The sequence below is a fragment of the Talaromyces marneffei genome, chromosome 8 (assembly GCF_009556855.1).
Source record: "Talaromyces marneffei chromosome 8, complete sequence".
Classification (NCBI taxonomy): Eukaryota; Fungi; Ascomycota; class Eurotiomycetes; order Eurotiales; family Trichocomaceae; genus Talaromyces; species Talaromyces marneffei.
The window spans coordinates 377127-402587 of NC_072355.1; the positions used below are offsets into that span (position 1 = coordinate 377127).

The 25461-nt window shown below is 46.1% G+C and overlaps 8 protein-coding genes across 8 annotated transcripts; 3 read left to right on the top strand and 5 right to left on the bottom strand.

Annotated features, from left to right (window-relative positions):
* Window positions 1-40: 40 nt before the first annotated feature.
* EYB26_009485 (uncharacterized protein) lies at window positions 41-2123 on the bottom strand (the record flags this gene model as incomplete). The annotated part of the gene is made up of 2 exons (XM_054268735.1): window positions 41-1427; window positions 1489-2123. The coding sequence occupies 2 exons, from the start codon at window positions 2121-2123 to the stop codon at window positions 41-43; spliced, it is 2022 nt and encodes a 673-aa protein (XP_054124710.1).
* Window positions 2124-2813: 690 nt separating this feature from the next.
* On the bottom strand, window positions 2814-4424 carry EYB26_009486 (uncharacterized protein; the record flags this gene model as incomplete). Its single annotated transcript, XM_054268736.1, has 5 exons — window positions 2814-3417; window positions 3483-3513; window positions 3573-3634; window positions 3691-3808; window positions 3869-4424. 5 exons carry the CDS (start codon window positions 4422-4424, stop codon window positions 2814-2816), a joined length of 1371 nt encoding a protein of 456 aa, XP_054124711.1.
* A 2697-nt stretch (window positions 4425-7121) lies between these two features.
* Window positions 7122-11705, bottom strand: EYB26_009487 (uncharacterized protein; the record flags this gene model as incomplete). The annotated part of the gene is made up of 2 exons (XM_054268737.1): window positions 7122-10993; window positions 11045-11705. 2 exons carry the CDS (start codon window positions 11703-11705, stop codon window positions 7122-7124), a joined length of 4533 nt encoding a protein of 1510 aa, XP_054124712.1.
* Window positions 11706-13749: 2044 nt separating this feature from the next.
* Window positions 13750-15261, top strand: EYB26_009488 (uncharacterized protein; the record flags this gene model as incomplete). The annotated part of the gene is made up of 7 exons (XM_054268738.1): window positions 13750-13855; window positions 13939-13962; window positions 14622-14640; window positions 14697-14736; window positions 14794-14805; window positions 14860-14986; window positions 15062-15261. 7 exons carry the CDS (start codon window positions 13750-13752, stop codon window positions 15259-15261), a joined length of 528 nt encoding a protein of 175 aa, XP_054124713.1.
* A 417-nt stretch (window positions 15262-15678) lies between these two features.
* On the bottom strand, window positions 15679-16762 carry EYB26_009489 (uncharacterized protein; the record flags this gene model as incomplete). Its single annotated transcript, XM_054268739.1, has 2 exons — window positions 15679-16625; window positions 16708-16762. 2 exons carry the CDS (start codon window positions 16760-16762, stop codon window positions 15679-15681), a joined length of 1002 nt encoding a protein of 333 aa, XP_054124714.1.
* An 879-nt stretch (window positions 16763-17641) lies between these two features.
* On the bottom strand, window positions 17642-19377 carry EYB26_009490 (uncharacterized protein; the record flags this gene model as incomplete). Its single annotated transcript, XM_054268740.1, has 2 exons — window positions 17642-19265; window positions 19328-19377. The coding sequence occupies 2 exons, from the start codon at window positions 19375-19377 to the stop codon at window positions 17642-17644; spliced, it is 1674 nt and encodes a 557-aa protein (XP_054124715.1).
* Window positions 19378-19878: 501 nt separating this feature from the next.
* Window positions 19879-20465, top strand: EYB26_009491 (uncharacterized protein; the record flags this gene model as incomplete). The annotated part of the gene is made up of 4 exons (XM_054268741.1): window positions 19879-19920; window positions 20009-20132; window positions 20203-20236; window positions 20321-20465. 4 exons carry the CDS (start codon window positions 19879-19881, stop codon window positions 20463-20465), a joined length of 345 nt encoding a protein of 114 aa, XP_054124716.1.
* Window positions 20466-24058: 3593 nt separating this feature from the next.
* On the top strand, window positions 24059-25008 carry EYB26_009492 (uncharacterized protein; the record flags this gene model as incomplete). The annotated part of the gene is made up of 4 exons (XM_054268742.1): window positions 24059-24255; window positions 24322-24339; window positions 24410-24723; window positions 24791-25008. The coding sequence occupies 4 exons, from the start codon at window positions 24059-24061 to the stop codon at window positions 25006-25008; spliced, it is 747 nt and encodes a 248-aa protein (XP_054124717.1).
* Window positions 25009-25461: the final 453 nt, after the last annotated feature.

The following is a 25461-nucleotide window of genomic DNA, read 5'->3' on the forward strand; positions in this document are numbered from 1 at the left end:
TCTCCTCTCTATAACTTTCCTATCTTCTATTTAGTCTTGACTATGTATCATACAACTTAGACCCAACAATCCCTTCAATCCTCCCCATAACCGAACCCGCCAAAACTCCCACCCCGATTATACCACCATCACTGACTTCGCGTAACAAGATGCTTTTCCCACCTTGTTGTGGTCCACCGTGTAGAAGCAAACGATCGATGTGTCGTTGCAGATTCTCCTTGTAGCGGGGGTAATTCTGGATTACGCCGCCGCAATAGGCGACGACGAGTTCTTCAGGACCGTGGTTCCATGTTCTTCTATTGTCGGATATATGCGAAGAATTCGTGGTGGTGGCAATATCATCGCCGTTGGCAGGATCTTTGAGTTGAATCTCGCCCGTACACGCCAACAAACCCACCGTAGCCGCAGCAATCACCGCCGCAGACCTCGACATTACCGCAAACGCAACCGTTCTTAGAATTCCAGCCTTTTCGGCATTCCATGTCCAACCTTTAGCGGACGAAAGACGCTGGTTCAGCTCCTTGGCCAACGCCTCATCTTCCTCGTGTTTATCCCATGCAGAAATTCCAGAAGCTGATGAAGATGATGGTGAGGAAGATGAGAAAGCGACATTCAACGATAAAAAATCCGTCGTTAACCCCCCTGTCTCCAACAACCGCCACGGCAACACATCCGTTGGTATTCTGAGGACGTTGGTGAAATAGTCTAGAACAATCAATCGAACTAGTTCACCCATGTAGCGACCTCCGACTATGTATTCCATGGGCTGGAAACCGGGGGGTTTGGATTGGCGTTCGACGATTTTGTCCCATTTTGTGAGGATGTTCATGTCGAGCAAGGGTTGGCTGGAGAGGAGGAGGGTCCATTCTGTGCTGACTAGGGTCTCTGTTTCTGTTTCTGTTTCTGTTTCTTTCTCTGCGGAGCTTGAATTTTGGCCTTGGTGGTCGATGTGGTAGTGTTGGGGCTGGGTGAAGAATTCAGTCTTGGAAGGATGGAGATCGGATACTTTCATGGGTACGGTTGCGTTACTCCCCGCTCCGACCATGAGGCCCATCACGACGCGGCTGTTGGGTACGTTTAAAGATTTGATGTTGTATGCCAGCGAGGCAAACGTCGCCACGGTGTCGTTTGTCATGGCTGCGATTTTGAGTTTGGGGAGTGAGAAATGTTTTCTTCGTTTTTTCGTTCGTCCTTCTCCTTCTTCATGCTCGTCTTGAGTATCCGATTTTACGAATTCGTCCCATGGATTCGTTTTTTCTTCACCATCTTCTTCCTCTTCTTCTTCTTCGTGGCGAAAAGGAAGCGGAGATTGTGGCCTTTTGTGGCATTCATACCCATCCAAAAGTGCCTGTCGAAGATTCAGGTCTGAGTCGAGCTTGAAGCCTTTACCAGTCGGTAACAAGACGGCCTCATCCAGTGATTTTTGCCTTTCTCGACTAATCAGCCTTTTATCCCCATTGAATGGTGGGAAAGGAAGGGAAAGCTCACACTATAGGAAAACAAAACGATATCCCCGCCACCAACTCCCTCTCCTCCCCATCTCCATAACCATAACCCTCTCTATTACTACCGTCGCTATTATTACTTACCTGCTCATTCCTCAAACTATCACCCACAACCTCAGCAATACAAGCCCCAATCCAACCAAAAAATTCAACCGGATTCTCTAATTTCAATCTCTCTTCGATGGGCCACGCCTTTTCTAGAGTTCGCCGGACGGTGAACCACCGCCTACTTTGCCACTTACTTCTCCTGCCTCCTAGATCGTCGAGATGCGCTTGTTCAGGTTGAGGTTGGGGTTGGTCGTCATCGCAACCCAACAACTCGATAAATCCAACATGCAGATAAAACAAACCAACATAAACAGCCAAATACCGCCCGCGCTCTTTACCGGTTGGTAAATGCGTGATGGGGGTGGGGAAGAATTGCTCTGTGGAGTGGGCTGCGAGATGTGAATAGGTTTTGCTGAGGTTGTAGGAGAGTTGGTAGAGGGTTTGTTCCTGGAGGGTGGTTGTTATGGGGGTGATGAACTCTTGGATTGTTGGGATGGTGGGTTTTTCGGTGTTATTGCTGGTGGTGATGTTGGTCGTGTTAGGTTTGTGTCTGGGCTGAGGGTCTGCCATTTGATATGTATGTTTAACTGCTGGTAGGTAATGGTTTGCACCCTTTCTCTAGATACGGTAGATATAACTCAGTTTTTACACGAAGATCGTGATATTTCTGAGATGAAGCAAGCCTTAAGTCTATACTGGAAAGTGATGGTCTTGCTTCAAACAACGATGCAACATATCACGAGATCAATCTCTCGATCTTGGCCACGATCGTGCATTTCTCTCATTGGTTGAGAGCAAAAAGTTCCCCGCGAAAGTACGAATTCTGGATGCGTTATGCGGAGCGCTTTGATTGGCTGTGATTTTGTATTTTCTTTTATTCCGTTTGACCAATCAGATCACATTTTTATGGTCATATTAGTACTATGTTATGTCCATTCATTGACGACCATTTTCCTCATGAGCGAAAGACACTTTTACAACACGATGCTGACGATGAGTATGTGACTGAGTATTACGTCTCGCGACATGTAATCTATAAACCATGTAAGCATCTCCCTAATAGTTATACAACCGAAAACCCGCAACAAAAAAACCCCGAAAGAAACCCCCCGCTGGCTTCCATATGCAATCCCAATTACTCCTCCAACATATGCAAATAAATAATTAAACAAAATGAACTCCACAAGTCGCCCAGTGAGTCCTGTACAAACCAAAAGACCAAGGGAAAAAAAATACAAAAGCGAGAAAGAACGCATTTCATCAAGGCACTCTCCCACTAATAAACCAATTCCCATTCCCGGGCGGACAAGCCGGCAACGCCTGTGATAACCGTGATGATACGACCACATATTCGGTTACTTTGCGGATTGAGTCTTGCAGTGGAATTGTATCCGTGACGTCGTAGGCGATTATTTCGTCGAGGGTGTTTCTGTCGATGTCGTCGTTGTCGTGGGAGTGATATGGTTGTAGTTCGTAGTGGTTTGATGATGGTTGTTGAGATGAAGATGAGGCACAAGATGGGAGAAGAGTTGGGGGTGGTAAGTTCTTTCGTTTTGAGAGTGAGCGTAGTGATGAGGGAGGGATTGGTGAGTTGTTTTGGGTATTGTCGTGGCCGGCCACGGTGGAGATGTGGTTATTAGTGTATGTTGTATTTGAAGATGGATTGATCTTTGTTTCACTGTTGGCGTCGTCGATTTCTTGGTGTTGAATCTCTAAATGTCTGCTGACATCGTCTCCATTGAGCCTGTTGTCCCTGTCTCCTGTTTTGACGGCGCCGGATACTCCCCTGCTGTGGCGAGGTGTAGAGTAAACGTGATACCCGCAAGCAGCATTAATGGCAACCATTCCAACGTGAAGCTCGATGCTGTTACGCGTGTTAGCAAGACGAAGATTTCAACAACAAAGGCACGCTTAAGCATCTGAACTTACTTTGCGAATATTACTGCTTTACAAGCTTGATCTGCAGGAAAGAACGTGTTAGCAACTACAAAAATCTTGGAAGTGAGTAGGGGTATTTACCCAGTGAACTTCGTGAAACGTAACCCGTCATTGACACCTCGACTATTGCGCTGGCTGTGACTCTGGAAAAGCGTCAGTAATCGTACGTACACGTCAAAAGATAGAAAAAGATACGCACAAGCATCCCATGCCCGCAAGGGCACACATCATAATCTTATCTCGCACATGCAGTTTGGATATGAAGATAATTCCCACTGGTATGAGCGTAAAGATCGCGTCGAAGAGTATCGAGTACACTGGACGTTCATAAGTTAGTAAACATAGACCAGAAACGGACAAGGCTTGTAAGAGCGCACCTAGCTGCATGTATAAAGAAGCCTTTCGCGCTTCATCAGGCCAACAAGTGCCCGCCCCTGGAATCCAATAAGCCTTAACAGGCGAGCACTCAGCAAGATAGACAATCGCCGGTCCAAGGTTGGTAACAATCAGGCCAGCCATGATTGTTCGCATGAACCATGCAACCATCCGCCTTTTAGGTCTATCTTCCAGGCGCAAAAGAAAAACGCAACAGGCGCATTTCAACATACATATTGTCGGAAATGAGAGCAAGTGCGTAATCCATTCCTCCTCCATCAAAAGTTCGACCGCTGTTGATATCGTCGACGACGCCGAGGACCGGAGAGCTCCAGTGTAAACCTGTACACCATGGATCTGCAGGCCGGTCCGTACAATCAAAAGCGCGGTTGTGATGAGTATTAACCAGTCGTCCCAGCTAAATGTTCGTTGCGAGGCTCGCGCGAGACACCGAAGGATGGTGGAAGAGAGAGATGATGCTGTGAGGATGCAAGTAAGAATCAAAAGGATGGTAGGAATAGTATCGCTGCCGTCGACATCATCCTGTGCTGTTGTCATAGCTCTGGGGATGATTACAGTGGCATCGTTGTGAGCGTGCTCTTGTTTTTCTTGAGAGGTTATGTAAGGTTTTGGTTGTCCTCGAGTGGCTTGAGTTAATTAAACGAAGGTGATGGTAATTAGTTAATAACAAAATCTAAAAGAATGACTGTACGTAAAAAAAGTTAAGAATGAAGCAAACGAGTGTAGGGCTGAGTTGTGTAAAATGTTTCCCAGTCGTCGATCCATGCAGCCGTGCGAACTCGATTCTACTTATATTATTATACCAGACCCAACCAACCCTGTTGCCGTATACAGAGGAGATTTTCCATTCCCCATTCCAGAAGCGAACAAGCCAACAGGCCAACAGGTCAACAAGCCCATCGAATAAACGTTGACGAATCCCTGTCCATAATGCATGTTCGTGGTGTCAACTTAATACACCTCCTCCGAGTTGAGTCTAAGTCTGAGATGTATCAAAAAATCAAACGAGACTACCGCTAAAGAGCAAAACGCGGGATCAAAAATTGGAGAAATTTGAGAAAATTGAGGAAATTGACAGGGATTAGCTCTTTAGCTTGCCTTGGACGAGTAAGGCCGCGCCCTACCGGAAATTGGCGTGATCCAATAGGGACTCAGAGAGGGATCGTAGGATTGAAAAGGGGGCAATATCTGCCCTAAGAGTGGACCGGCAGAGGGCTAGTTTAGTAGTTTTATTAGTTTAGCGTTCAGCTTGCCAGCATGCGGGCGCCAGGGTCAATGAAAAGGAAGCATTATTGGCGTGCGTACCGCGGGTGCCTGCGCTGAGTTTTCTAAGACTCACCGACTCAGAAGGAGATCTCGCGCGGACCGCTGATGGCTTTTTGATTATTGATTCACGGTTCGTATTCGCATGAGACTTATGTAAGTGCTTTAGTCATCTGTGGACTGACTAACTTAGTTAACATATTTGAGAAATTCATCGATCACACAGTTAAGTTAGAGAGTACCAGCAGCCCGGGATACGCGCCCGCATATGCATTTCGCACCCGGCAACCGTCCTGCTGGGAAACTCACCGAAATGCGATTGGATGAGAGGATCAATCCATGATGGATGCCGTGTACAGACTTCCCTCGGGAGTAGTTTGAAATATCTCCAGTGCCTTGACTATGTAGATATTTTGCGGTGCAACCCTTGAGGATGCCCCAATATTAACTTCATATGAGACGTCGATTTTTGTGACAATCCCGCCTTTCCAGGACGGAAACTCCACTCTTTTCGACACGTATGTGTACTGGTTTTTGAATTTTCCACTCTGTAGTACATCGGCACAGTTTGTTCTATTGTTCTTTAGCAAGCTTTCAGTTCTTTGTCCGACATTCGAGCGGACGAACATGAAAGGAACGATAAGCCCGGCCAAGACGAAATTTGCGCGACATCATTTATCTATTCCGATTTGGGACAAAGACAGAGTCCGAAACCACTACTTTCTCATCTCAGCTGATGCGATGGGGGTTTTTTTTCATGATCAAGAAACATGGGTTCATCGTAGCGGGCGTGCTTGTACTGGCCGATGCTTACTCTGTACGGTAAGCCCTAAATTCCTTTCACGGGGATACCAGACCGAGGCCCGAAGGAGGCTGAGGTGAAATAGGAAGCGTTGATAGATGGATGTATACTACATATAAACCCATGCAAATCGGCGACTTGGTTCATTTCAGTATGCCGATGTTGTCAGGTGCATTTCTTTGTCTTGAGTCAGTTATTCGTGTAGATATTACGATGACTTACGTAGTACTGCATGGGTCAAAACAGGCAGGGATTGGAGCTGAGATGTGATTCTCAACTACGTACCCAATATCGGTACCTAGCTATAGCTCGGGATTTGAAACCAGCCCGCCTAGGTATCCAATAAACACCGTTGCCCCTGCATTATACTACAGAGTACGTACGTGGTTTACACGCATCGAGCACTAATCCCTGCATAGTATCTATCTATTCCGTCCTTCCTGATTAGGTAGACGGTCTCCCTGCCACGTGGAAAGTCATTTGCATGAAACATTGTTTTTAGAGGTCTCAGTAGTCAGTGAGAACATCAGAAGGCACTATCAAACCTGTGGCTTCCGATGTTTTACTATATTCATCCTAGTACATCGCTGTACGTTGTCATTTATCCTTTCAAGTAGCTGAGGTTAAACGTTACTTCGACGGCCTTCGACAATTGACTATGCGGCTAGTGCATTATCGAACTAAACTTTTCAATCACAGACAGGATATCAATAGCAGACCGTGTCAAATACCAATCAATGCGAAAGCAAAGGTAGACCTGATTTCGAGGGCTTCCTACTCAGATATGGATGTTGGTAGGACTATTTCTACCATGTCTTGCGACCATCAAAGAGGCTTGTGGAAGAAAGGATGAGCATTAATTAATCGATTTTTGAAGTCTATCGTTTCTAAAAAGTCATAAACAGCCGATCTAACCGACGAAGCACCCAAAGTATGCAACAAGAACAAACACCACTATAATATATTAACACGAAAGAAAGCAAAACCAAGGAAAAAGCGAGTTCGCAATAGTATGTTTTCGAAAACAGGAGAATGGTAGAAGAGAAGGTTTTGATGATTTTCGAATATCCAGGATCAAATATGAGATGAGAAGGTGCGAATCGCGAAAACTCTCTATGGCCATAAAAAGGAGGGGAAGAAGGAATTAAAAAAACGAGACAAAGTAACGTCTAGGAAGAGCCAGCAAACTTCTTGCCCTTTGGCACACGAGCCAACCAATAAATCAAGGTAGCACCCGCAATGTTGAAAATAATGAACACCCAGATGAGACCAAAGTTGCGCCATGCTTGCGAGAAGTAAGTGTTAATAGCTGCAAGATAGGTATCCGTGCTTGAGATGATGCAGTATTGGCAGTTGGATGTAGCATCGGGCTCACGAAGATAGCCACCTGTTGCGTTGATGAATCCCCCCATGTAGTCGATGCATGTGGAAAATCCAGGGGGAGGATCGAAGGTGATATACTCAACATCCGCACACTCGACAGTCGTGCCAGAGAGACCGGTCGACAACATGCCTTGTACCAGGTATGTAAGTGGCGAGACTCGGTACATGAAGATCCAGAATCTAGGCATTGCCTGAGGAGTAGCAAGAACACCACAGAAAATCAAGCAGAGCGAAAACAACAGCGTGACAATGTTACCAGCCGTTTCGGCAGTCTCGATACCAGCAACAATCAAATGCGCAAAAGTCGAGGTTAGAAGCAAGAAAACCCAAACAAACAAAAACATAAGACCGCCGCGTTCGGTGACGCTATCGGTGGGTTTGGCGTTGTTGTACATTCCGATTGGGTAGTACCAACAGACAAACATCAGCACGGCCATGAGGGTATTCCAGGGTAGTTCGACGAAGATGTTGCTAATCATGAATGCTTGCCAGGAGTATGTCTTTGCAGGTCGTTCTCGAACTTCGTAAATGGCACGTTGAGTCACGAATAGAGGCATGATTTGTTGACACAAGTTACCAAAGACGGTCATCAACATGAAGACACTGTACATTTGGTTCTGGAGGCCTTGAATACTGTTTTTGGCATGGAAGAATGAGAATCCAACATAAAGGGCACTTAACACGGAGAGAGCCAACTTGGAATAGATGTAGATGGGTGTACGGTTGTACTGTGAGAAAACTCGTTTCATGGTTTCCCACAACTGGACACGGAAAGGAGCAGCGTATTCGCGGAAAGCACCTGGGTCGTCGGATTGAGGAGCCGGTTCCTTGACGGATAGAGTTGTTTTAAGCTCGGCAAGGTGTTCCTTCACTTTGGTATGCTCGGGACTCTTACGCCAAACCACGGGCCAGTCGATATCTGTATGTGAACCCGGAGCTGCACCAATAACTTCAAGCATCCATTCAGCGGGGTTCTCACCCTGAGATAGAGGAGTTGCGCCGTTTCTTTCGAAATAACTGGACAAGACCTTTGAGTTCTCCCCAATATCACCAAAGTAAATGGTCTTTCCACCCTTGGCCAAGAAAAGAAGTCGGTCAAATCGCTGGAACAACATGGCAGAGGGCTGGTGGATGGTACAGAGAATAGCTTGCCCGTGGCGTGTCAGGGTATCGATCAAATCCAGAATAGACCAAGAAGTCTGACTGTCAAGGCCAGAAGTGGGCTCATCCAAGAACAGGAGTAGTTGGGGTCGGGCAGCCAGCTCAACGCCAATGGTAAGTCGCTTACGTTGCTCAACGTTCAATCCCTCTCCTGGAACACCAACGACAGCATCTGCATAGGCCTCCATATCAAGAAGCTTGATCACCTCATCAACGTAGTTGAGTTTTTCCTTACGGCTCAGATGTCCGGGTTGACGTAACAAGGCACTGAATTGGAGAGCCTCACGAACCGTTGATGTCGGCAAATGAACATCCTGCTGTTGAACATAGCCTGTTTTCCGCTGGAAGGATTGATCCCTTGCTCGTCCATCCACAAGCATCTCTCCAGTAACAACACCCATTGTGACACGGGTGGCCAAAACGTCCAACAAAGTAGTCTTACCAGCACCGGATACACCCATCAACGCGGTACATGTACCAGGCTTGACCCAACCGTCGACATGGTCCAAAATCTGTCTGGTTTCGCTCTTGATCTTGACCTCGTAGCACACATCTTGCCAGTGAAAGATGGCAGTCTGCCTTTGGATCTGAACTTCTGCAGGTGGAGTCGCAGTGCCAGCGTGGCTAGTTGAACTCGAAGTTCCAGCAGTAACGAGCCCACTGACCTTCTTCTCAGAAACTGCACCTCCCACCGAAGATTCTAGGTCGGAAGAACTGCCGGGGAAGGCCAAGTTTGTTGGTTTGTGTCCACGACGGAATAGGAGTACCTCGCCCTTTGATTTAACTTCCGAAATATATTCGGTAGAAAGTAAGTATGCTGCAGCGAGGCCCGCCATGAAAACAAACAGAATACCCAAATTCCTCCATTCATGGCCCTTGACGTAAGCAAAACTTTCCTCAAGGTAAACCGATCCCTGGACGGTGTTGGAACCAGCGGCAGCGCCTACGGTGCTACAACTCCGATATTGCAGGGGAACGCTGTCGTAAGCACCTCCAGAAGGAACCATAACCGAACAATTGAAGTCACGGTTGGCAAACTCATTAACCAAAAAGCTCTCAAAGGAGTAAGCAATAGGGTTGATGTAGTTCATCCAACGAGACCATCCAAGCATGTACTTGGTCGGAATAACGAAACCGGTGTATATGACCATACCAAGAATCAAAACAGCCGCTGGGACAAGAGCTTGCGACAAAGATCGAGATGTTGCAGCAAGAGTTCGGAAAAGCATAGACATAGTGTAGGTGGTGACGACGGAGAAAAGCCAGAAGGTCCACCAGGCATCTGCAGTTCGACGAAGATTTGTCATGAAGTAGAGCGGAATGTTGAAGGTGAAAGAGTTAATAATCTTGTACGGTGAGTCACAAAGCATGGACGCGATAGCCTCCGTGAATGGATGGTAAAAAGCGTAACGGGCTTGCTTTTCGACAATAGGACGCTGAGCGTACAATGTCAAGATTTCGAGAGCGCTAGAAAAACCACTGAGAAGGACGGCATAAAAGAGCAAAGCTCCACGTCCATAGAAACTTGCGGTGTCCTCCCCAAGATCATAAAAGACTGACGCGACAATCAGAGCAAGAATGAAGTTTCCGATCAACCCGCTGAGAGTCAAACTGGCATCCCCCTTGAGCCGTTGGAAACCTCGATGAGTGCAAAGGGCAATCTGGTCCCAGACGGAGATTGTGTATGGAGACATGGTGCGTTGGCGTTTTGACTGCGCGGCTCGACGAGCATCAATGAAGGCATCACGCGACGAACCACCAAGCGGATATTGCGATTCGAATTGTTCAATTTCTCGCATGAGCTTGGCTCGTGCTTTGCTGTTTTTCCATGCGGTAACAAATTGGTCAGGGGTTTCCGGAACGCGACCTTCAAATCCAGGGCGGACCTTGCGCTCTTGAGGGCTGGTAAGTGAGGTCAGGAAATCAGCAGTTGTCTGACGTTCAGGGCACTCGAATCCCATGTCAACGAAAAATTGCTTGGCTTCCGTGGCTCCTCCAAAATAGATCTGTCGTCCTTCGTAGAGCACGGTAACCTTGTCGAAGCAGTCGTATGCACTTTGCGAAGCCTGGTAGATGGCTACGCAAGCAGTCGTGGATGCGTACTTGCTCATCAGAGCCAAGTTCTTACAGAATTCCAAAGCATTTGCACTGTCGAGGCCTCGAGTACTGTTATCCCAGCATTGCAGGGGAGCCTCACTCAAGGCAGCCTCAGCAATACTGACACGCTTTCGCTCACCACCACTAACACCACGAACGAAGTCGTTACCAACACGGGTGTTGATGGTATGTGAGAGGCCAAGCATTGCCATGATCACATCTCTCATATGTGTAGCGTGTTGGTCACGAGTGACTCCTTCGAAGCGGTTTCGGGGCGATTTTGCGAGAGCAGCAAATTTGAGTGTATCACCGACAGTGAGTTGGGGGAAGTGAACGTCAGTCTCGGCTGTATAGATGGCTTCACCTTTGAAGTTGTTGTGCATTTCCTTCACAGGGACACCTGCAGCAGGTTAGGCTTATTTAAATTCGCCGATTGTGAGGTATGACGTACCTTGATAGTTGACTACAGCGTCCTCCGACATGTTGATACCATTCATCTCACCAGCAATGGTCTTCAACAGAGTTGTACAACCACTACCCGGCCTTCCGAGCACAACCAGCATTTCACCACTCCTGACCAATCCTTCAAAGTCGCGCAGAATATGGACAGTCTGCATCTTGGCTCCGACGGCTCTTCGGACTAGTGTTCCAATCTCAAGCAACGAGTTCAAGACATTCTTTTGATAGTCTGTGGGGGATCCAAAACCGTGGACACTCAAATTGCGAAAAGAGATACCTGCCTGTTTTTCGGGGAAAGTGCCGCGATCTTGTGATCTCAATTCAAAGAGCATTTTAATCCAGTCCCTCGCTCGGAAGTTGGGGCTGTGTGGGTTGAGACTTGATTCGGGGTCATCTATGACGAACGGGTTCTGCAGACCACCTTTGGCCGCGAATCGAGTGGATTGGCGTGTCAACTGTCGTGCAAGTTCGCCCACCTGGGCATCCACGATTTCATCGCGCTCCATCAGGGTCTCGTCGGAGCTTCTCTTTGCCAGATCTGCTGCTGCGTCGACAGGGACGTCGTTCGCGGTGGCGCCATGCTCTTGGGTAGTATTGTTGTGACTGACGACGGACTGCGATTGCGGGGGGTTTGGATTGATAGCCAGTGACATTTTGTCCTCTCTCCCCTCTAACAGTTGCTTTTGTGGAGCGGCCACGCTTGTGATGTTGTTTCTCTTTATTATTTGCGTTGGAGTCGATTGCTGTATGATTATCGCCTATTACCTACAAGAGGTAGATAATAATACGATATAGACACGCACCTATAGCAAAGGCACCTGCAGTAGCTAGTCCAGTTGCTGGAGGGGCACACGACGCAAGTAGAAATCAACAAAGAGGCGCAACCACTACAATATATACGAATTACGAAATAGGCTAGAGAGGAAGGTACGTTAACACGGAAGCAGGGACTGGGCCCTTCCGAGAGTAAGTTTCCCCCATGAAGCCCACCTAGCCTGAATCATGAATTAGCCTTGGCCTTCTCCATGTTTGCGTGGTTCGAAGCCAAAAGTACGAAGAAAAAATAGGAGAAATGGCGAATGGGGAGTAGATTGTGAAGGAATAACCAATCGGGTGGGCGGATTCCTCAGCCGAGCAGAGATTGATCTGGAGGCCTTGGACGAAACCAGTATATGGATTTTTATGACCGGCGTCTCGAATCACGTTAACATGTTTTATTTCCGCTATGATACTGGAGATCGGACGAATTTGTTCGATACGAGATTGAGCTATGTGAATAATCGTGAGTTGACCGATCTGGTGTAACGGTGTAACGGGAATTACGCGGATGTCGTTAATATCCACATCGTCAAGCCCACGACCCTGGGGGTCTTGGGTAATCCCGCGACAATACACATAGTTAGTTAGTACTACAATGTAGTATTGCACGGTGCTTAATAGACACCCATTCCGAACCCGAGCGTCCTCGTAGTATTGAGTTGGGTAAGTGTACTAACCCAAAGTGAAGAAAGGAACCTTTTCAGCGCCGATTCGTAGGGCTCCATATGAGTCAGTTTGAGTCGTTGTCCATAAAGCGACTAAACTCCGATACGGTATGATACGGCCCGGATACAGAGAACGCCGGCATCCGAGCGGTTCCGCGTAGAATGATTGGTCAAAAATGACTCGCCACACGTAAATATACGGCATTTATTATACGCAGTACACGTGTGATGTCCACGGATGGCATGCATAATTAATTCATAAGATATCTATCTACTCCAAAGTACGGGTACTGTATGAACTATGTAGTATGAGCTAGCTGCCTTTACTGCACACCCATGAATATCTCGTCTTCTTCCATGTACTCCGTATTCAATGACGAGAATATTCGATGCGCGCGTTGATCAACAGTTCCAGTGCGTCATCTCGCTGTTCGACTACACTTTACTCCGTGCTAAATATGAAGATGTACTTTGTACACCACGGGCAGGCTAACTAGTACGTAGCAGTACCCCCGTCTCCGTTAGATATGGGTACATTGATAAGAATCAAAAGCGAGCGCTAAAATGCTCCATCCATTTTAGGCAAAGAGTTTGAATTATGCTCAGACTAAGGAATCCTAGGTTCCCGAGCTAACAATTCAGGCGGGCTTCCTCGACCCATAAGGGATTGCCTTAACAGTCAATGCTCGGCTTGGCGTCTGGCATCCGGCATCTGGCAACTGGCTTTCCGTGAGAAATAGAGACGCCTATGCTGCTGGATCCAGGGTATCATCTATCGAATACGCGGATATGATAGGTAATGTCAATGGCATAGACAGTATCTCTAATGGAAATGTGCCATCAAACTTGGTCTTTATCTCAACCAGCACACGTGGACAGTAGTCTAGAACAACAATGATTGATAATCGAATTATCTGATGAGACAGCTCCGTGGCGCTCGGAGTCGGCTTTATCAATTGTCGCGCTCTCATTGGTTGGTTGTCTTATATCCGAGGATCAGATAACAAACCATTGGCTCTCAATATACAATTCGGCCCATCTGATAACTCCGCACCGCAAAACCCCGATGCCGGAGATCACGTGACGCCATGTCACAGTTTGAACGTCACCGATAAACTTCACTTTTCCAAGCAATCGTCGCCACTGATTCTCCCTCCTACAACCAACTCCACCTCTTGATGGTATTTCAATCCGTTTCATCACAATACACAATATGAATCCAGTTCGAAACATTGTCCGCTCAGGACAGTTGCTCTCAGCAGCACGCCCGGGTTTGCGGTCGCCGGCTCTTCCAGTTTTGACCGTTGCTGCTCGCCGAGGTTATCATGAAAAAGATATGTTTGCACTTTTGTCTTGACTGGTAATGGTGTTGATCGCAAGGCTGACCAACTCAAACTGTTAGATCATTATACGAATCCTAGGAATGGTTAGTACGAAATTTTTTTTTTTTCGATTGTTCTGTCGGTTTAGCATTGTCCCCCCCCCCCGGGTCGTGTTGGGATTGTGAGGGTATATTGTGTTGTCGGAGTGTGCACCAGATTATATCGACTCCATCGGACGACAATCATACGCAAAGAAATCGTCGGTATTATCAGATGCCTGAGATATGGATCACAAAATAATACACGGAGCTCGTCAAACCTCGTCGAAGAACAATCATATCCGGAATCGATTCATCCTTGTTGCAAGGGACCGTGAACGATTGCAACATGCTTAAGGGTTTATTCTGTTCGCCTAATCAGCTCTATGAACGACTTTGTGCCTGTCTATTCGGGTTATATATTCGATCTGGAGATATTCAATCCGACCACATGCACCTATGTGGATTACAAATCAATCCGACATCTACCGCCGTATGCCTCAGAGAGCGACGATGGATCTTGCGTTTGCTGGTGGTGGCGAATACCACAATGGAACGGTGCACTCTTCTGACAATACGATGACTGCTCCTATCCCTATCATGTTGCGTTCGCAATTCACTATGCCCACTACGAAGGCCCTCTTCATACATCGTCATGTCTCTCATCTAAACATTTTCTGCGCATCAAGACAATTTTTAACAGAACCATGCTAACTTGAAACTAGTGGGCTCTTTGGATCGCAAGTACGTTCTTCGCGCGGTAGATCTATAGATTTGGCCATGCCCTAACCCCCTCACAGGTCTAATGATGTCGGATCTGGTCTCGTCGGAGCTCCTGCTGTACGTATCTCACATCCATCTTTACTTTTGTATTCCTGCTAACAAATGCCATTGCAGTGCGGTGATGTCGTACGTTTCGCTTTGATCTATCCTCTCCAGCCTGAATCAGTCTAACCCTCCCAGATCCGCCTCGATATCCAAGTCGACGAAAAAACCGGCAAAATCGTCAAATCAGCCTTCAAAACATTCGGATGCGGCAGCGCAATCGCCTCTAGCTCATATCTCACCACCCTCCTAGCCGGAAAGACCTGTCCGTTTCCCCCTCTCCGCCCTTTAATAACCCAGATCCAAATTCAAACACTAACATCACTTGATAATGATATAGTGGAAGAAGCCGGTAAAATCCAAAACACCCAGATTGCAAACGAGCTTTGTCTCCCCCCCGTCAAGCTTCACTGCTCCCTTTTGGCGGAAGATGCCATCAAAGCCGCCATCAAGAATTATCAGTCCAAACGACCTGCGGCCGCAGCCACAAATTTGGCGGATACGAGCAAGGCGTTTGAGAGTGTTAGTGCGCAGGCTTAGATAGGACCTCCGCCGAAGAACGAAAAGAGAGAAAACAACCAAAAACAAAATGACCAAATTCACAATACTTGCAGCCGAGTTATACCCGTTATCTTACACACACACATCGGATGGCTTTCGTGTTCGGCTGGGCAGCATCCACGAGAATGAGTATCAATACAGTTCATTGAGTCAATAGCCTGGCCTCGTCTCATTCCTTTTTTTTTTTTTTTTTTTTTCTTGCATGCGCGTGTTTTGTGGGTTTCGAATCTCTGGAAGTTTGAACGATACCTCTCCTCGCAAATGGTCATTCGACTTGTTTTTTTATATGTTATGTATATAAGTATAAAGGAAAATCCAGATTTATTGCGCTGTAATCTCATCTTTACATCTCATCGACACCCAGTGGGCCATATGAACAATCAGTAGTCCAGGAGATTAACCATTAATAAGCCTTGCCAAAGCCTCACCGTACCGTCCCCCCTGGATATCACTCTCCTTCACAATATTGTCGAGGCTCTCCAACTCCGCTTCACTGAGTTGTATCTCTGTCGAATTCTCTTCGACCCTCGCTACCGTCGTGCAGCCTGGTATTACGACCAGGCCCTCCGGTAATCCGATCTTCGTGCATTGCGCAAGGACCCAAGCAATCGCGACCTGTGCCGTGGTGACACCTACATGCGCTTGGGCAGTTTTACGTACTTGATCAGCTACACGCATATTCGCCTCAAACGCCCCCGGTTGGAAACGGGGTTGATGCCTTCGAAATTCTTTTTCGTCTAGGTCCGAGAGTTTTGTGAAGCGATCAGATAAAAACCCGCATCCGAGAGGAGAGTAAGCGACTATAGGAACGCCAAGTTCGGCGCATGTAGATGCGATGCCGTTTGCGAGAATGTCCGGCGTGAAGAGAGACAATTCCAGTTCGACGGCTGCAATGGGATGGACGGCGTGTGCGCGACGGATTGTAGCGGCGCCTGCTTCGCTGAGGCCTATGCCGCCTATTTTCCCTTCCTTGACGTATTCGGCGAGTGTCTTGATAGTTTCTTCAATAGGTGTCTTGGGATCGATCCTCGCAGGCTCGAAGATGTGGATGGGCACTCGGCCCTGCAGAATAGACAGACAATTCTCGACGCTCTTACGGACGCCCTCGGGACTATTGTCTGGACCACCAGCCACAAGAGAAAAGCACCCTTTGATGCTTAACGTGACTTTATCGGCGTCTTCGGGGTATTTGCGAAAGTAGTATTCAAGCAAGTGTAAAGAGTTGGAGTTGGGAGGTCCGTAGAATTCGCCGCCGTTCCAGAAGGTGGCCCCGAGTTCGAGGGCGCGTTTCATTACTTTGACGGATTCGTCGAAAGAAGGGGAATAGGAGCGTGAGGTGAGACCTGATGGGATGTTAGTTCTTATTCAATACAGGGCGGTGGTTGTTCCATCTTCGAAGGTTAAAAGGGTGTTGAGGTAACGTACCCATCAAACCGAAGCCGATTGGATTCACTTTTCGACTGACAATTATGGATGACATTATTTCTTGGATAGTTCAAAAAGTATTATCAAAGACGAAGGTTAGTGGACAAATGTTCTAAGTTTAATATCAATAGTTGGCTGCTTGAATGAAGGATGAATCGCCTGTAGTGGGAGGTTTCTCTATCACTTCACGACAGGATATATGCACGTATTTAAGCCAAATTTCCGGCCATAAAGCAGCATAAATCCGATCCAAGTTGTGAGATTGATGGTAGATGTAAATGATCTAACTATCATCCCCATCTGGTAGTCGACATGGACAAAGGAATGCATCTGGCGCGGATTCTAGACAAACTAGGCTCCATTCTCCGGTTATAAGCAACGTAACGCCGTGTCTGGCTTCATAACATCGTTTTATATGCAAGTAATACCACACTATCATTCCCATTTTGAAAGTCATTAAAAGCAAAGAGGACATCTCAAGTGAAGTATTTAGATCAGACAGTTAGCCAACCAATCACACTACCAAATATCCAGCAACACGCTAGCATTAGTTTCCGACCTGGCAAATCATATTGTATAACCATCTTGAGTCCCATGAGAACCCCATAGGTACAAGTGATATTGCTCATCCTCATCTTGAAAATCTGCAAACATCTCGAGTGGACGGAGTGAAGTCCTAAATCTGGCTCGGTTAGCCAATCACACAGCCGTAATTCAAGAGACGCTAGATGCTAGTTTCCGAACTGGCCAATCATATGATATTTTATGTCTCCACACGTATGGTCCACGGACACTTTGCCTCGTGTACGACCGTCTGGAAGTCTCTATACTCCATCGAGTATGTGGAAGCCCATGATCCTACTCGGGGATAATGCTCGTAGTTCAAGGAGATAACCTTTCAACAGCCTAAGCCCGACAGACAACGGGTACAGGCCTAGGAGACGGGTTTATACATCACAAATCGAAGGGCTCGTTCGAGACTAGGTCCAGCCTTGTCCATGAATCCATTTTCCCGCACGAAAGGGAGATGAACCGATAAATGCCATTGAGGTGCGCCGGGATAATATGGAAAACTGGACACCGTGAGGTGGAACATGTCTTGACCTTGACCCATTGCAGGACTCGCTTGCTCTAAACCATGGAGCCTGAGCCGTGACGTTTCGGCAGGAATGCCAAAAGCTTCTGGTGCTTTTTCGTCGTCCTCCTTCAAATGGTTTGATTCCTCCACTTCTATGACTCGCTCTGCAATCTCGGCCAAAACTCCACCCTCTAACCCGCACCGCCGCAGGTAGTCGACTGCCGTACGCCGAAGATAGCCCACACGGCAACGAGTGGCCACAAAAAAAAGAGGGGATATCAATTCTTCCTGCGTAATAGAAATGAGGATAGTCATTCTGAACATGACCGAGTCAAAAACCACTTGCTTCTCGTCGAAGATGGTTTCTCGTCCCATGTCTCTGGCTTGGTTCACGAATGCGAGACATGATTGATAGAGTCGGAGGATGTGGCAATTGACCTGATCATTGATGGTAATTCTTTTTGCTGAATAGGTCGACATCACACGGTTGAATGCTTCAAGCCAGTGGTTAAGCCATAGAGCCCGACGGGAAGAGACGAGAAATGTACTATGCCATTTGGGCTGGATTGAGCCCAATGAACTTTCTGTATCTGTAACACAGACAGCTGCTAGTCCAGCTAGATAACGGCTAGCATCAGTCATATTTGCAAATTCAGGTAATATCGAGTCGATGTCATCGACGCCAAAAGATAAAGATGGATGAGGTTCCCAGCATAGACGCTTTCGAGATTTGGTGTAGCTTTCCACCTCCCGTTGCGAAAATCCAGATAGAGGTATACGAGCAACTGGATTGAGAGCTCGTGCCTCCAACACAGCTACGTGCGTTTCCAGCCCCGTGTATACCTGCAACAGCTGCGTGAGAAGTGGGTTCCCAGCCGATAATTTCTTAACCGAAGCCAAGTTATCGCTGCGTGTTGATGGCTTTCTGGTTTGGATATGCCTTAATATGATGTCTCTGCCTGCCACGATATGCTGAATAGCTGGATAACAGTTCCCCTGAAGTTCTTCAAACAGACAAAATATCAGACATGACAATAGCACGATATACACATCGGGGTTTGGGCTGTTGACTAGAGCATTTAGTGCTTTGCCGTAATGGTAATAGACCATCTGCTGCTGTTGCTCCTTTTGCATCATGTTCCATGTCTTGTCAGATGTAGGTGCGTGTGTGCCTAGTAGATGGCCAACAGAAAGAATAATGTGCTGAATAGCAGCTTCCGCATGGCTCATTTGCAGTATATAAGTATTCCATAGTTCGGTATTCGAAAAATTCCTAAGCCTAGGTACGAAATTTACAAACTGCTGAAAAGCTCGATAGTCATCTTCTGTCCTCAAGTGCTGGGTCACTGGAACAGCGAGCAATAACCAAGGACGACGATCTCCTCTCGGTGGTTGCGTAGGATAGCCATCGCAAACACGTCCAGTTGAAAGGCATTTTTGACAATGCGGTTTCTGCTCGTCGCATTTGACTTTGCGTATTCTTTATCGCTGCCCATCAGCCTTGGAGCTCAAAGGGTGACGAGATATATATTGGGCACATACTTGCAGGTATAGCATCCAAAAGCCGACTTTCGTCTCTTCTTAGAGTACATCACCAGAGTGTATAATTTATTGATTAGAAGAACCCCTAAAGTCCGGGATTCTAAAGAGGGCTACATTGAATTAGGTTGACAGCCGACGGAGAGTTGAGTATCGCGATGATTGGGTTGAGATGAGGCATCTGCGGGAAACGAAGGTGGTCTGGCTGATAAGCGATAAGCTTCTCTAGACTAGGCCCGAAGAGGTTCAATTTCATCCATCAACAAACTCACCACTGCCCAGCTTGACACGCTAGAAGTCTGAAGACATCCTTCAAAGCCAAAGGAACGGATAATACTCGTCGCTTACCTGTCTTGGAGACACCTCCATCGAAAACTATCGGTTGTAACTACGGATCCCTAGAGGTCTTCGAACGTTTTCCATCGACCAAGATCTCGACGCGTCAGTTCCGCGTCCGACACGACAATACAAATTGTTTCACGAAATTATCACATTGACACCCAAGACGTGGGAATATATAAACCGAATAACGTATCGCAGAATTGATAGTGAAAATGTCGGATAACAACCAAGCAGAAACACAGGCGCTGGAAGAGGTACGTACTCTCGCTATTGAATGTCTCATTGAAACAACATCTTGCTGAATACAAATGTGTGCTCACATGCTAATTGCTTCATTGGTAGCGATTCAAATCTGCCCTCTGGCTGGCTATTGGCAAGATTGTTGATGAAGAAACCATGCAATTAGGCGTCAATGCCACTCCCCAGTTTATCGGAGCTTTGACGGAGATGGTATGGGCACAGATCGGTCAGTATATCAGTTTGATAAATGGTCTATATAGAGACAATCTAGCTGACAATTTCCCTGGATGCTACAGAATCAGTCAGCCAGGACCTTGAAGCGTTTGCCAAGTATGCCTCCCCTACCGACTCTAAATCGCTCGTCGTATCTCAAGAATCGTTTGGTCAATTACTAACAAATCCATGACCTATCAGACACGCCGGCCGATCTACAATCAATACCAATGATGTGATGCTGCTAGCGCGACGCAATGAAGGCCTAGAATCTATTCTACGAGCGTTTGTCGATCAACAGAAAGAAGCGGCTCAGCAGGAAGCACAGAGCGAGGACAGTGATTGAGCGACTGGACCTGGCTTGCGTCACAAAGCTTTGGTAAAAAGTGGAAAAAATCATCACAATAACAACGACAGAGATTTGATATACGGGGAGCCCATCTACCCGCAAAATTTTGATAGGAGATCACATTGGAGTTGCACTTGACAATCAGTCTGGGGCGGTATCATGATTGAATCGGTAAACGACTTGTTCTGGACCATCAGATCTAGGGTGATGATTGAACTTGATGATTTGACTAAAGCTCTTATTGGGCTATTTTATGGAGAAATCATCAAGGTACAGTTATCGGTGAGAGGGATGTCGTTCACAACTGTATCGTGAGGACATTGCGAAACCGATAAACCGGATACAACACGTTCGCTACTCCGAGTGTGGGTTGACAATTAATAGGGATATATTACCCTTGTCCCTTTACCCATGAACCAACAAAAATTAGTTTTGAGAATGTCCGGCTTAGGAGACGAAAGGGTAACTATCATATCTGCATGAAGTTCAATATCTGGGTTCTGCTGGGTACTATTTTGCTTCGCTCAAGGCAGCTGTGGGTTTGATGGAGAGGGGAGATGTGAAATTTGAGGGAATAAGCCTGGCGTGAGCCTGGTTCTTCTGCCTTGTTGTTTAATATTGACGGTGCTGCCACGTCCATGCTTATTTTATGAGTTCATACGTGTATGTGTATATGAGAGATATCCATTCAGCATTCTGTACAGCTATAGTACGGCGTCTTAAAAGTTTGATTCATTGAACATCTTTCCATGATATATTCATCTCAAGAGTAGCAATCAGATTAAAGTGCTGGTAAGTTACGTCTGACTCTGAGCCTAACAGCATTGGCCCCCATGTTCTATTTCCACACTTTCTCTTTAATGATGGGAATTATCATCAGGAACAGCTCCCGATGAAGGTACCTTCCTAATTAGGTACCCCGACAGGTCAATTTATATGTGCTTTTTTTTCCTTTTTCGGTCTCGATTCCTGTCGATGTGGGGAACGGGTTAAACATCGTTTACTTGCCTATTCTGGGAGTCATCATACTCCCAAGCTGAGCTGCCAGCACACCACCATCAGACTAAGACGTGGGACTTTCATGTTTTAAACATGATAAATCATTGGCCTTCCATGACATATCTTAATTTTCCGAATGATTATGTCCCTGCATGCAATTGTGGTGTTGGTGCTCATTCCCTAATGTTAGGGCTTTGATTTTCTAGGCGCTTCCCGTAGGCGCGGGAAATTAGATCTTGGCATAGTCAGCTGCTCAGTGGGTTCGTGGTGGGCTTTTACAGAGATAGCCAAGTACGCCGTGGCTTGAAGCTATATACACTTTTTAACCAAAATCTGACGTGTTGGTCTATTTTTGGGTGAACCTTTCATCGTCTAATGGAACTACGTATTGAGAAATCAAGCGGAGTTTCCGCTACCATTGATCTTCAACAATGAGCGTAAACAGAGCTCGAGTCAATGTCAAATTGACTAGATACCTTATGATGTGCACTCGACTCCAATGTCAGGTCAGCAGTTTTCATAGTTGAAGTTAGTTCAATGTTAAATTGTGATGATTAGTTATTCATCTAACATCCTCGCTAGAATTCACCCTTAGGGTGGGTAGTATTAAAGGACTACATAAGTAAGCGCTATTAAGTACTTAAATACAAGTCAGCTTCAGCTTCATTTTCTTCGAAAAAAGATATTAGTTAATTAGTAGGATGAGGCTACTCGCTTGAGACGGTGAGATGCTATGTATAGTATCTCCTAATCCATATCCATATTAGTGCCGGGCTAGAAGGTAGTTCTAGACGGCGGTTAATTTTACCGACAACATTCAGCTTGAGAGACAAAGCTTCTTCACTTAGAAAACTCAATTACCACAAGCCATGCTGTTGGGAGATTTTATCATGGTTTAACTTTTTCCGTTATCATGCACACCTGCCCAGGTGGGCTTGTTATTCCCGTACGTACTAACTAACCAGGCTTGTTCAGAGTTTATGATTGATTTGATAGACTGGATTCAAGACAATTGTGACTGAATATCTACCGATTTACATTGTGCCATGAACCTCATGCATATACGTAATTTTGCTGGTTTTAGGGGCATTCTGGCTCGCCGTTTAGTTCTAAAAGTTGACAGTTGTCCAGCTGCATTCAGTGGACGGTCGTTCAAGTCACAATGAGAAAAACATTAAGGATGTAGACATCTTACGACGGTTGACTGGCAAGAAACCCAAATTGTCCGCATATATAACTTTGTAACTATCCGCATGGCGTAGCGTGACTACTAGCCAGTTGCTAATCAGTAGTAAGTAGTACCTGTTCGTCCCTGCTGAGATACCCTAAAGCATTGATCTTATTATTAGCATATGTCTGACGCCCAGGCACGAGAAGTTAAAAAAGATAGAGTTGCTGGCTTGTAGCATAGACCTAATTGCAGACTAACTCAGTGCGTCAGCCCTAGCTGGCCAGGTCCCCAATCATTTAGAGCCAACAAGACTCATGTGTCTATCTCGAAACAGTCAAGCGTCAATGGAAGAGACGTTTTAATTTCGATTCTACCCCTTTTGATTAGCGAAACGTGACAGACCTCATGGATGTCCATTTGCTCCGGGATTCAGATATTATCTCTTGAGAAAGTATGCGGCTTGACAATGAACTAGTTAAAGCTACACTGGCTCTAGTTGGTCTTTTACCAGCTTATAGCTCTGAACCTATAATGAGATCAACTATAACCTGACCTTTCCATGCTATTCTACTATACCGCTGATTTGTAGTAGCAAAGCAACACCAGAATGAGTAACGACGCAGTACCTCGATGTCAAGTCCAACCGGTAAGCTTGTTGCAACTTTGGAGCAGACTTACTGAATCCCTTCATCAATATTTCAAGTTTTCTGTTTGCGATTTATCATCCAATGCCATAAGGCTGCACAGACCTGGGGTAGTTCATGCTCTATCTTGGTGGCTTTAGCCTCCGGATCCGAATTAGCCATATGCTGTAGCCCATAATCCACTCTACCTAAAATTAGTAGTCATTCTAGCCATAAAACCATATAGCTTTGCGCCATATGAGATGGCATGATTCTATAATAAACCACCACAGTCCGTAAAGGTACAGCTATGGTTAGGCGCTTCTTGGTATGCCGTTATGGCTACCTCATTAAGTAAACTGCCTTGAACCGTGAGATCCCAAGTATGAACTAGAAACGCCACAAGAAGTTAGCTCATAGGTATGAATGGTGAACTATATAGCCAGGGGGGACAGCTGGAAAGTCTAGAGCTAAGGTGTGTGATCTAATTTCGGTTTCCAACATTCTAACTCTAACCCCAAGATGAGAGTGATCTCAGCAGGGCTAGATAGAATTTTGGTCCTTGACTAGGCCTTCAAATGTTGGATATTTTCCCGGGAAAGGAGATGTATAAAGTCATGGTTAATTCCCTCCTTCAATTAGGATATTTTCCAAATCATCAATCTAGTCATCTCTCAATCAAGCGATTGCAAGAAACTTAGGTCTGGTACCTACCTATTCCTTCAACAAACTTCACCTCTTTTTTGAATAAAAAAGTTCCAATTATTTTTTAATACTCTATACCCCCAAAAGTCAAAATGATTGCCAAAGTTGTTCTCGCTATTACTGCCTTTGCTGGCGCTGCCTATGCTGCCACAGACGAGACTGTTACTGCCACCAGCCTCGTTGTTCCTTCTATCAATGATAAGGATGGTATCGGTGCCGGAACAGACTCCTACACCTTCTACCAGGGTGATGGTACCGCTGCCGATGGTTGGCCATCTATTGATGACTGGTAACTTTGCTCATTTCTGAGAATCACTTGTTTGAAGAGAATCAAAGCTAATCTGTGATTATATAGGGTTTCCTTCCGCGAAATGTATGTATAGCAACCAACTCTCTAGTACATCCTACCATTTTAGATCAACGCATAACTAACCTTTCAACAGGTTCGAAGCCAATACCGTATCCATGCTAATCGGCTGCGATCAATACGGTGTCGCTGGTGACTCCATGGATGAAATCGATGACATCAAGACTGCCATTGATGCAATTGCCGCAGAGACCTACGTTGACCACCGCTTCATTTTGGCCGTGATCATGCAGGAATCTACCGGTTGTGTTCGTGTACCTTCTTCCATTGGTTCTGTGACCAACCCTGGTCTCATGCAAGACCACGAGGGAGCTTCGACTTGCAATGATGGAACTACTGTTCACAACCCCTGCCCCGAGAGCAAGATTGAGGGTATGATTAGTGAAGGAAGTAAGTCTTTCTCCTATAAAACATACACAACAATGGGCACAATATGCTGACGATGTTATCTGCATAGCTGCCGGAACAGAAACCGGTGATGGTCTTGCCAACTGTCTTAACGAGGCCAACGCCACTGGCGCTGAAGCTTTCTACCGTGCTGCTCGTATCTACAACTCCGGCTCTGTCCATGCTTCTGGTGATCTTGGTGTTGGTCTTGGTACTCCTTGCTACGCAAGTGACATTGCCAACCGTCTCACTGGCTGGGTCACCGCTACTAGCAGCTGCACACTCTAAAGGGGCAGTCTCCAGTTCAACTTCACTGTACAGAATGCATATATGAAAGACATTGCTAGACTGACTCTGCTGAGAAAATCAATTGTTCTTTTTTATTTCTTGTTGTGTTTGTTCTTTCTGCTTGAAATGCGTTCAGATTTGATATGCCTTTGGGAGCCTTGTTGCTGCATCATGCTTGCTACGATCAATGATTTGACTGGATTTGTACATATTGTCACATTTGTTTTGATTCGAAGCATCGAGTCACATTCGACATACCTAATATATTTTACCTCTCTTTTCCAATCTTAATATTATGATTGGGGAGATTTTCATGTCCATATTTTATCGTTATACACTCGTTTCAACCGCATCTCAATAGATTTTAACTACTTAACACTCGCTTCTAGGAGAGATTTATTCGAGCCATGAAACCAATTATATACACCACTCCAAATGTAACAATTTGAGATA